The sequence below is a fragment of the Perna viridis genome, chromosome 14 (assembly GCF_037379345.1).
Source record: "Perna viridis isolate PV_CMFRI_1.1 ecotype Kerala chromosome 14, ASM3737934v1, whole genome shotgun sequence".
Lineage (NCBI taxonomy): Eukaryota > Metazoa > Mollusca > Bivalvia > Mytilida > Mytilidae > Perna > Perna viridis.
The window spans coordinates 31,253,517-31,266,640 of record NC_142458.1 but is presented as its reverse complement, the minus strand read 5'-3'; the positions used below and the strand labels follow the sequence as shown (position 1 = coordinate 31,266,640).

The following is a 13,124-nucleotide window of genomic DNA, read 5'->3' as shown; positions in this document are numbered from 1 at the left end:
GTGAACAAATTGATTCTTATGATACAGATGGATACACTATAAAGATCCACGAGTCAGCAGAAGACGCTTACCCTTATCGGTGCACCTGGTCCATGCTCCCAGTTTTTAGTGGAGATTATTTTTTTTTATCTCCGCTAGAATTTATGGAGTGTGTAGTGCAGAGATAATTGTATTTGTTCATATGTGCGAAGTTACATTTAGGTATAAAAAATCATTGCCCTTGCGATATTGCGAATTTACATACGAAATATAGATGTATGATTATATATTGTGTATGTTTGAAGAAAGGCTTCATTATTTTCTGTTATTTATAAGAAGTTTACAAGAAAAAATATGGCACAGCATGAAAAGGGGTTCGGGAAGCAAATTGGAAAACAATGTTACATACATAAAGTTATATCTAAGTGTATGTTATGATACACGATTGTATGTTTATATTCAAGTCTGTTAATCTTATCAATAAAATGCACATGTGCAAAACTTGCACAAAATAAACAAATAAACAAACAAAAACAAAAAAACAAAAACAAAAACAAATAAAAAACAAACTTGCATTGTAGTACTAAAAAATCTACGAGTATCCCCCCTTGTGAATTACATTCCCGGAACGATATTGACCTTGATAAAAACTGAACTGTGCGGAAAAAGGCGTCTATGCTATTCCATACCAGGAAAAAATGGTTAATAAGTTCACACGAATTGAGTGACCTGAACCTAAAGATAATGATTATATTTTGTATAACTGGCTTCATTCTATGTGCTTTGCATGTGGAAGCTGTAGTCAACACAAAATGAATTAATAGGACGGCAATTTTTGAGATGTTTGTTTCTTGTTTACCTTTGATAGACAGGTTATATTACACTGTCTCTGACTAATACAAAACGTACCTGTTACAAATGTACCATACCCCTATTTTGGCTCGTAAAAAATAATAGGGAGATATCAAATATGACATATTGATGGACAAAAATCGTCAACAAACACAAAAGACAAGACAAACAAACAAATGGCAAAATATAAAATCAAAAATAGCCACGAGCAGCACGATACTTACAAAAAAGGAAAAAAAAACAGGGTTGGAAATTTACATTTCGGAACAAGTGACAGCGGTACTACTTTTACATCAACCAATAGAAAACTATTTTAAGAATAACAAGAAAAGCAAAATTATCCGACAGTTCATAAGTGTAATGTTCGATAGATATGGTACTAAAAAGAGAGTTCAATGTCATCAATTTCGTAAAAAAGAGTTCTGGTTTTATGGCAAGTATTACTATGTCAACAAGGTGAATGAACCTGTTACATTTTGTATTACGTCCAATGCTTATACTATTAGACAGAGTATTTAAAAACTCTTGATTCAAAAAACACGCCATCGTTTGGGTTCTTTTCTAAACTGTAAGACGTATCAATAGGAAGCATTTGTAAACTCCTATTCAATTCACTTATAATGAAAAGAATATTCATCAAATATTAAATATGTGCAGCTCTGACTTTAGTTTTTTACAACATTAGTTGACAGGTTTTAAATGTGGTGCGTGTTATCAAAGACGGACTACATTTATAGAGCATTGCTCATAGTTCTTTCATTTTTGTTATGATTTGTGTGATTTTTATTGTATGATTGTTTAGGGTTTTGTTTAATTACTACAGCAGTTGCGTGAAGGTTAAAAACTAGGTTTGACTTATTTATTTACATCAAATTGTATGCTTTTATTCTTCTCTGTCTGAAGTGTATGCTTTTATCCTTCTTTCTATCTGATGTGCATGCTTTTATCTTTTTCTCTATCTGAAGTGTATGTTTTTATCCTTTTCTCCATCTTGCAGTGGTAAAGGAAATTTTACAGAAGAATTTCCCAACAAAATGTATCTGTGAAGTGCCTTGTCAAGCGTAAATAAGAATAAAAAAAAGGAAGTAATACTCACATTTAATAGGTACCTGAGAACTACATACAAATAAGATGCAAATACAACGTAACAAAATACAGAAAAAAGCTGAAGATTAATCAGATTGATTAATGGTGTATTGTAATAATAATTACAATGCTGCTATGATAAACAGAACAGAAAGGAACAGATAATATTTCAGTGGAACCAAAAAACTACGATCAAAATCAAACGAGGCTATCGAGATAATTACACAATTAAACGGCAACTAATTCTAAAATTATTTATGTTTTTATTCATTAATTGGTTTATTTTATAATAATTGTATTTAACCGATTTAGACATTTTTTGTTTATTTGCTCTTTTAGCGCAAAATAATCAACATCTTGTTGGCAGTTAGAGTAATGAACAAAGATTTCAATCGAAAAATGTTGGGTATTTCTTGTTGTTCATTACACTGAACTTTAGATAACGGTCGTTTTATATTGATTGAAAACAGATCAGAAGGTTCGATCGCGTCATGTCAAAAGGTCAAGGTTCAAAGTTGCCTGGAGTAAACAGACACTACTTCAGGTTGTATATTGGTGATATCTGTACTTACAATGGACCTTTACTATGTCAATGCATTGTATTGTACGCTTGAGGCTAAAGGGATATAACGCTTAGATTTAGTATCGTAAATAAAATGTAGCATTTATAACAGATCCTCAAAAATTGCACAGTTTAAAATATTTGTCAACTGTTCATGCGAAGGGAAATCAATGTGCCACTCTTTAATCAATTCCCTTCCTCTTTCGTCTACCCCGGACTTGACTTTTTATGAGCAACTCTACGGTTATTTCTAGAGAAGCAGAGGATGCTTACCCTACCGGTGCACCTGATCCATGCTCCCAGTTTTTAGTGTAGTCCGAGTTGCTCGTTTTCTTTTGTTGCCTTGTGTGTATGTTTTTAGTTACGTTGTATTCTTTGTTGTGTATGTCTGTTTTCCATGTCTGGTCTTTGTCCCTGGATTGCATTCTTTTGATTAATGCTATAACCTTGGTTTCCGTGATTACTCTTCCATGATATAATGAATTTTACTGTTCGAAAGATATGGAGACAATCAGTTCAAGACTATCATCTGAATATAATAGCATAAAAACCTATCCCCATTCTCAGTTAAAATCTCGACTTAAAAACATTATAAATCGTTGTTTTTCAAAAAAAAAAAAAATGGTACAGATAGATACAAATATGTAGTTCTTGGTAGAGATTCCTCATACTTTGTAAGAAATACATGTAATTCCAAATCATCATCCAAACATACAGAGGAAGATGTTTGCAAAATGCTGGAATTTTTAATCGACAACATATTTGTCCAGTGTGGTGGACGTGTTTTTCAAATAACGGTCGGCTTTCCAATGGGAACAAATTGTGCTCCTTTACTTGCTGACCTATTTCTTCACTCTTATGAGGCTGACTTTATAGCTGATTTGATCCGAAAGAAAGAATATCGTTTGTCTAGATCCTTTAATCTCAGTTCCGCTATATTGATGACGTATTATCTTTAAACAATCCTAATTTAGGGGATTTGATACATCGCATCTACCCCAAAGAACTTGAGATAAAGGATACTACAGACACTGTAAGGTCAGCCTCATATCTTGACCTACACTTTGAAGTCAATGGTAAAGGAAAACTATTGACCAAGCTTTACGACAAACGTGATGACTTTTCATCCAGAATTGTCAACTTTCCTTTCATCTGGCAACATCCTTTTAGCACCTGCGTATGGAGTGTTCACATCACAACTCATACGTTATGCAAGAGCTTGCCGAAACTACGCAGACTTTTTTTGTATCGCGCTAGAACTCTAACAAATAGGCTTTTGGGATAGGGTTATGTTGCTACAAGATTGAAGTCATCACTACAGAAGTTTTATGGTCGTCATCATGAATTCGTTGATCGTTACGGTGTATCCATCTGCACTATGAAAACTGATTTATTCAACGGGTCATAGTTTTCCTTTCCTCGTTTGGTTTGTCTACCCCGGACTTTTTATGAGCAACTGGGCCGGTGTTTTAGGAAAGCAGAGGACGCTTACCCTACCGGTGCACCCAGCTTTTAGTGGAGTCCGAGTTGCTCATTTGCTTTTGAATTTCATTTTGCATATATGATTTTAGTTACTTTACGTTCTTTGTTGTGTATGATTGTTTTCCATGTCTGGTTTTTGACCCTGGATGACATTCTTTTGATTACCGCTATAACCTTGGTTTCCATGATTACTCTCTCCTCGTGCCAATTGAAAGGTTTTTGAAATTGTTTTTGTAGTTTTTAATACTGAATCCCATGGTCATAGAAATAAAGCTTCAGAGTTTCTTAAATGCTTTTTTACCCTTAAGACAATTCGAATGCTTTTATATTCCGCTGGAATCTGTGTTTCCTTAATTACTCATATTTTCTTTGTTACTTTAGTTTGCAATAGATATTTAATACAAAATCATTTAGGAAGAAAACAGGTTGATGATTCTGTTTTTCGTATTTAAAATATATATTGAAGAAAAACAATATTCAATAACAGTGATTGTCTTTAATGTAGGAGAATCTGTACAATAATAGAAAGAAAGGAACAATTGGGTTGGTAATTCCAGAATATATTTGAGAAGTATTTCCCTTTTACTTTAAATACTGACCCCATCCCCATTTGCAATTGTCGCTTCTCCATAAAGAATTCCGCAATTCCTATGGCAAAATTTCGATCCCCCCCAAAAAACCCATTGCCATTATTTTATGCCATATCATCTTTAATTCTTTGTCATGTTAACTATTTAAAAAAACAATTTAAATATAATCATAATTATATGTAGTATTAGTGAAGATTTCTCCATTAACCAATTGAAAATGTCAATCTCCCCTTCACGGGATTCTATTATCACTTATTCCAAATTCCATTATTCCAATATTGAATAGTGTTTTCTGGATAACAATATTGTGTTGAATGCCCTTACTTAATCTAGTGCGAATAAACATAACTTTAGTGTCTCTAACGAACTACATTGCATCAAGGTAGATTACAACGACGCTTAAATGAACCCAAAATAATCTGTTCGGCAAATAGGAAGTTCATGTGCGGGTAACAGGGTTCTGACCTTAAAAAAGATTAGTACTAAAGAGGTAAAACTATAAAATATCAGCCTTGATATACTGTTGTATATTGGCCAAACATTACATGATTCTACAAGCTTGTCAGGTAAGTTTCTTCTATACAAAACATTGTCATCACACAATGACAAAAAAATGATAAAGACATTTATAAATCATTATAGATTTTACTTTAGTAATGGAAAAATAAAGGACATTGTAGCTTTTGTAAATCTTGTGCGCGATTTCTTAACTTGGTGTTTGTTTTTATATCACCCTGAATCTTATTTCAAGGATTAGTCAAAAGGAAACTTTGCCTGTTAGAAATTTATCTGTGCCCATTCAAGGCCCATATGCTTTTGTTTGTTTTTTGTTCATTCGTTCGTTCTTTTTTTTTTTGTTCTTTTTTTTTTTTGTTTTTTTGTTTTTGTTTTTTTTTTTTTGTGTTTTTTTTTTTGTGTTTGTGTTTATACGGGGGGATTCGTTAGCAGATACTTCCCCATATTATCTAAATGAAGTAATTCATTGTCGGTAATAATAGGCAGAATTAAAACATAGTTTCAATTCTGTATCGATCGTGAATCCATCTGCACCATGAAAACTGATTTGTTCATCGTGTCATAGTTTTACTTTCCTCTTTCGTCTACCCCGGACTTGACTTTTTTAGAGCAACTCGGGGAAAGCAGAGGACACTTATCCTAATGGTGAACCTGTTTCATTCTCCTAGGTTTTATTAGAGTCCGAGTTGCTCATTTAGCTTTGTTACTTTGTATACATTATTTTGTTACTAAATGTTCTTTGTTGCGTATGTCTGTTTTTCATGTTTGGTCATTGTCCCTGTATTACTTTCTGTTGATATCCGCTAGAACCTCGGTTCCCTTGATTACTCTTTGTTTATGGTTTGCCTATGTTATGACGTAAAATTTCAAAATATTGAAACAAAGTGAAAAAATATCAAAATATTGGAACAAAGAGAAACACATTATAATTAGTTTACGCTGGTAAGGCCGATTTATTGTTGTCCGTCCTTAATTATCGTCTTATTTCATTACAGGGAATCGACTATGATGTTTAAATGGTGTCTGGCTGCATCATTGATTTCAGTCGGTAAATAAAATGAAACCACATTGTTAACACACTTTTTTTCTTATACCTTTTGTTAAAAAGAACGGTGTTTGAATATGTTATGTTGTATAAGTGAAAATATGTTTTCTGAAATGTATTGAAATCTGCTAAACAAGGCAAATGCCATACGATAAAGATCAGAGCCACGAATAAGATAATAGGAGATGTGGTATGGTAATCATCCACCAAATAGTTAGAAACGAACAATTAAATTTTTAAAGGTCACCACACGTTCTCCGATGAAGGGCAAAACCATAAGCTGTTAAGACCCCAAAATCAATGAAGTGAAACCATCATTAAGACGGAAATCGACCAAATCTATAGAGAAACTAAAACGAAAGACAATGAACTAATAAAACAACGATAACCACTGAACTTCCTGGCTTACAACAGGCACATAAAGTAGGTCAGAAAAAATCTTCAGAAGAATACCATTTTTAAGAATTATACTTAATAAATTATCAAGACCCCTTTGAACATGTAAATAATGCACTTTTCCTTTCACCAAAGAATTATAGAAACGTCTGCAATTGTTAGAAACTAAAATTTTAATTGAACCGTATATTTTTATTTATTTAATTATTTGTAAATATATATCCAGCAAATTAATTTCCATGGTATCAATTTATAACACAATGTTTGTTGTTGGTTCTGAGATTTAAAAAAAATGCTTAAATTTACGGATTTGAATTACAAATAAAAGAAATCAAGTTATATACTTTACGTCAAAACTGACACATTCTTGTGTTTTTTTTATGGACAATGTTATATTGTGTAATGTAGTCTCAGCTAGTTCCGCTGCGTGTACTGCCGCCGACTGTAGTAACCAAGGTGAATGTACTGACTTAAGTGGTGGTGCTATACTTTGTACTTGTAGCCCGGGTTATACAGGGAAGACATGTCAGACAGGTAAATAATTAGTGTTATGTAGGGAAAACATGTCAATGGTATTGAGCGCAATGCGAAGTAAATAGAAAGTTGAATTGTAGAGCAATGGAGCAATGTCTTGAGGAGGAAATGAATCTATATTTATAATGTGCATTGTGAAGTTTGCGAAGCCAGTACATAGCAGAAACACTTGCTGAAAATTTAGTCATTTTGAATGTTTTGCAAATTCGTAATGCATATAAAATTTAAAAAAAAAAAATGTTATTTGCAATTATACATTCATTACGCATCTTCTATTATTTTTAAAGACATAAATGAATGCGCAGCACGACCATGTTTAAACGGAGGGAATTGCCTAGATGGTGTTAATATGTTCACATGTCAGTGTCCCCAAGGATACACAGGAGTTCGATGTGAAATCAGTAAGCAAACTGATACGTTGATAAATTACAGTATTTATTTATGTTACATCTATATCTTTTCGTAATATACTTGTTATATCTAAATATTTAAGGGCACTCATGGTAATGGTTTAGTCATTAATTCATTCTTATTTATTATTTTAAAGACATTGGTATGCATAAATTCCAACAATGTATTACCATATGTGGGAAAAGTCTTACATATTGTTCAACGTATACTTCATATCGTATTGTTGACGGCGGTTTTATTATGTATGTATTTTTAACAATGGAAAAAAAAACAATGAGAATTTTGAGTTGTAAATAAATTAATCAACAGTAAACAGCTATTAAACTTCATCGTTAAGTAAAACATCAGCTCAAATATTTTAATTCTATCCATAAATATACATTTCCTGATTTTATTAAGTATTCTTGTTCAAACAATTGAAGGCTTTTAAATATATTATGTGATAGTCATTGAAAAAGAAAGAAATATCCTTTGGTGAATATAAAATAATTTTTACTTTGCTAATTGAACACTATATTTAATAATTCTCGAATCCATGATGTTATCATCGTAACTAAACGTGTAAGATTTGTGTTTTGTGGTTTCTGCTATGAGTGTTGTTCTTTTGGTTAAAGGTTTTTTTTCGTATGCTGTTTTATTTATGTATTGCTCCACAATGCTTATTCAAGAATGTGTTTAGAAGGCAATAATGTTTATTATGCAATAAGTCTTCTGTCTTTATCAGAATAAGATAAATTTAAAATCGACTTCAAAATGTACGTAGAAATCTATTAATTTCGACAAAAGAAAAAAAAAGACGTATACATGTATTCAGTTTTAAGCTGACATCCTTTCTCCATTTGGCTACTTTGTCATTGCCAATGATGAATGGGGATTTTTTGCACCTGGTCCATGCTCCCGGTTATTAGTGGAGTTCGAGTTGCTTTTTTTACTTCGTATGTATTGTTTTAGTTACTTTTTTTGTTGTGATAGTCTGTTTTCCATATCTGGTCTTTGTCCCTGGGTTACATTAAATGGTAAGTCAAAAATCATGATATTAATAGTCTTTGTATTAATAAGTTCCATTCATTGAAAAATGGTAATCGTTGCAATAGTTTATATAAAATAAATCAATAATATTTTGTGTATCACCTATCGAAATTAACAGTATAACAAAGTTTAAAATTCACAAAACATCTGGGGTTTATTCCTTGTATTGCACCTGGTAGAAGTTATCGGTGATAGATTTGACACCGAAAATTTCTATTTTGGATTTGAAAACTTCTTGTATCTTGTATATAATTTATTTTGGGATTTAGTTCTTTCTTCGTGTTTGATTTTAACGCTGCCGATGAGAAGTTACTTACTGAAAGACATGTAAAGCCTATTGAAATTTGCAATATCATCTGATTCATACTTTTGTATTTACAATGAATGAATCAAGACAGATACACTATTAGAAAACTCTGTTGTATTACCTTCAATGAGAGCCTTTGAAGTAAGCGACTTATTTTATTATTTATTTCTTATATTTTCGTGCCAATAGACATAGATGATTGTGTTGGCAAGCCTTGTATGAACGGTGGGGCGTGTTTTGATAGATTGAATGGTTACGATTGTATCTGTGCAAGGGGATATGAAGGGACCAGATGTCAAATAGGTAAGGTCATTGACAAAATAAAGCATATATTGTATTATTTCCAATTACATAATTACACTTACTCTTTCTGTGCAACTGGTCCATGCTCCCAGTTTTTACTGGAGTCGGACCCCGGAGTTGCTTACAATTAGGTTTTTACAGGCTTGTTTTGTTATTGTATGATCTTCGTCCTTGGAGTACATTCTGTTGATTTCCGCTAGAATCTTGGTTCCTTCGATTTCGGTTCCAAAATATTCAAACAAACAAAAAAACAATTGAGTGGCAAGTCAAAAATCATGATATTGATATTAAAACAAAATAATGCAACGATTATTGAAATGTATATAACGTGCAGACTTTTTTAAGGTTTATAGCCATTACTACTTTCGCGGGAAGGCTGTTATAAATGCATAGTACTAAATGAAGTAGAAGCTGGATGACGCCGTCGTTATTTTTATAGACTCGTTTCTGTCCGAAGTTACTATATATATATATATATTTGCATATCTCATTTTCTTAATCAGTTTTTTTTAAGCTGTACTTGTTCATTTCAAGATATCAATGATTGTGCAAATAATCCATGTTTGAACGGAGGAAGCTGTAGTGATGGAATTAATGAATTCACATGTCGTTGTGCTGAGGGCTATACAGGGGGTAGATGTGAAACTAGTAAGTATTTTCAAGATATTGTTTAAAGTAGGTTCGGTTTTACTCTTTTGAACCAAATATCATTTTGTGTTTTTGAATGGCAACGGCATAATGTAGCTCTTTTGATAAATCTTTAGTGGAAATGCCAAACTCTATCATAAATATGCAAACACAGTGTCTTCATTCCATTTTTCTTAATAATTTGATAACATTCAACGAAATATAAGGGGAATTCTGACCGCAGCACACACTGTAAAATGGAAAAATGATAACATCAACTTTCTCAAAATACATTTCATAAAGATGGTCATGATAGGACATTTAACATTTATTCATTCATACTAACGATTTTACAGAAATAAATCCTTTAAATCTAAGATCATTCCATGATTTGAATTATTTGCCTGAACTGAATAAATAACGGTCACTTGCCAAACTTTTTAAAAAAAATTGGCCTTTCGTCTTACTTTACCCCTCCTTCTTATTTTGCAATCAAATATTGAAAAATATATTAACCTCTGGATGCTAAAATTACTCCAACGACATGTCCGTAAATTTCATTTTTCAATTCAAGACAGAGGTCATGAAGAATAATGGCAAATTTGACTAATTGCAGACAAACTAGATAAACAAACAAACTACCGTGGTCGTTGTTTCCTATTTAGAAATTGCAACAATAATACACTAAAAAAAGTACTGGATGACGCCTTCTAGAAATTTGATAGATTTATTTACAACTATCGGAGTTGCTGTTTGGTAATCAATTATCAATACCAACATGTAGCTAGTGACTTTTCATTTCTAGATATTAATGATTGTGCAAATAATCCATGTCTGAACGGCGGAAGTTGTAGGGATGCGGTTAGTGGATTCACATGTCAGTGTGTGCAGGGCTATACAGGGAATAGATGTCAAACTAGTAAGTATGTTCCCGACAACACGAAAAGGTTATTACACGGTTAGCCCAAATACTCCAAAGTCTTTCCAAAATATATCTAAAATCAAATAGTTCCGTTTTCTCCATTGAAATGTCAAGCGCCAATGGTAAAATTAGGGCTGATATAATTCTGATTATCTTGTTTCTTATTTGCAAACTTTATCAAGCAAATGATCCGCCTTATTTACTTTGTCAATTGACATTTAATTGATAGTTCACACAGCCTATGTATTATCTCATCACAATTTTAGAGAACAGTGTATAAAATAAATGGCTTATAAGTAACATACATCTAGCTTACTTTTTCAGGATGCATTGGCAGTAACTGTTTGGACAATGAATCGCTGGCGGAAATTCTACCTTCACTATTTGTACTTCCATTACTATCGGGTATAATTGGCAAATAAAGTCAATTCTTATATACCATATCATATGCATTAACATGCATTATCAAGTCTAAGGTACACCAAAACTCTGAAATCGATGCGAGGTTGCAAATTTGCGATGCAAATTTGGTCGTTACCTCAGCCGGATTCGAACTCCTTCCCTTGCATCTATGACAACACCGCTTGCACTAATTCCAACAATCTAGACCACTCGACTAACTAGGCTATATAAAAATATACTTTCAAGTGACACTTACTCGTAAGTAGATCTAAAGTGTTAACATTAGCACATGCTGTATAACTGGATAACTTTTATCGATAGGACTGCCACTAATGGTATCGGTTAAGACATTAGAGGATCGGCATCGAAATACAAATTCAGCTACACCAGCAAATATAACATGTAAGATGTTCAAATGGATGTGGGAATTTTACCATCTTACTTGTTAGTGCATTAATATGTAGACATATACCATGCGCGGTAAGGATCAACATAGAATGTAAGGATGCATATGCAAATATAATCTAGTCTAAAGTATTACACCCAAACCCTAGAATCGAAGCGAAGTTGCAAATTTGGTCGCTCCCGCAAAGCCCTTCTAGGTCTATTCTCTGACATCTATGGTAACACCATATGTAAATATAAACGTCTCAGAATGTGACGACTCTATTCGCTACACTGCTCCATCGAATCAAATTGATACAGGGAAGATAGTGTAAGAATAGAAGGGTCTGAAAAATTACCAACGATATTAGAACTATCAAATTTGCGAAGCAAATGTTTGGTCGTTCCCTCCGCAACACTCAAACGTGTACTTCTGTGACATCTTTGGCAACGTCACCTGCACAAAGTCCAGAGTCCTAGACCACTCTGCCAGCTAGGCTATATTGTATATATACAAACGTCACAAATTGTGACGACTCTATTCATTACATTTCTTCATCGAATCATAATTGATACAGGGAAGATAATGTTAGCATACGAAGGTCGAAAAAATTCCAAACGATGTTAGAAGTGTCAAATTGTCAAGGCAAATATTTGGTTATTCCTTCTGCAGGATTCGAACTCGTACCACTGTGGCATCTATGACAATACTGCCTTAACGTAGTTTGAATACCGCAGGAAACAACCGAAATTTGGGGTGGACTTATATGCAATTTATTAGTGCATTAGTGAATATTGTTATATACAAACCTATAACCATAGTAACATAAGCAAACATGAGTTTTAGTACAAACAGAGGTGTCTTATCAAAACGAACAGCCAAATACTCTATTTTATAAAATAAAAACGGCATTTAATCAATACAGTTACCAAATTTCATCTTTTGTTTTTAAGTCTTAAAAATAAGACCGGGTCAACTTTGTGCACGAAAGAGTGTACCTAAATGTAACTACATAACGAACCTGAATGTAAATGAAAACGTGTGTGAATGTAGTTTCAGTACATTGTATAAGCCGAAAAACGTAGAATGGTCCTTTTTAAAAGAAAATTTAGATATATGAAAATGAATGAAAAATGTAGCAGTAATGTGGTTCTCGAAGTGGAGGTGAAGTTCTTGTTTTCTTCTTGGATGGGGGAGAGGAGTTGTCTGTGTAGTTTCATAGTTCATATTCGAAATTACATTCCAAGCTGTGGTTACGAATATAATAACAGTAACAAACATATGAATAGTAACCTAATAGCAAAATTGAGGGTTTCAATCGAAAAAAATGTTGCCAAAATAACCACTCCCAAAACTCCAAACACAAAATAATCCATCAACATTTCCCCTTTTGAAAAGACAGTTTATAAAGGTAAATTTAACTGATAATTCAAGGAATTTCATTCCAAAATTCTTGTTATTTTCTCTGTTCAAAGTATTTTTTAAGTATAATTCAAAACTCAAGAATTATGTTCAAATACTTATAGGAGTCCTTCTGAAGTTCAAAAATGTGTTTTTATGACTGTTTGTATACAAACGACTGCCGTCAATTTATATACATACAAGACCAAACAAATTGAATGTCGATTGTGAAATATATAACGGAAGAAGCTAGGTGTACCAGAATCGTCGATTGTGAAATATATAACGGGAGAAG

General features: G+C 32.8%; 1 protein-coding gene across 1 annotated transcript; it reads left to right on the top strand.

Annotated features, from left to right (window-relative positions):
• Window positions 1–9,081: 9,081 nt before the first annotated feature.
• LOC148598983 (uncharacterized) lies at window positions 9,082–12,332 on the top strand. The gene is made up of 4 exons (XM_088560272.1): window positions 9,082–9,092; window positions 9,607–9,740; window positions 10,525–10,638; window positions 10,966–12,332. Exons 1-4 carry the CDS (start codon window positions 9,082–9,084, stop codon window positions 11,061–11,063), a joined length of 357 nt encoding a protein of 118 aa, XP_088416398.1. The 3' UTR covers window positions 11,064–12,332.
• The last annotated feature ends 792 nt before the right edge of the window (window positions 12,333–13,124 follow it).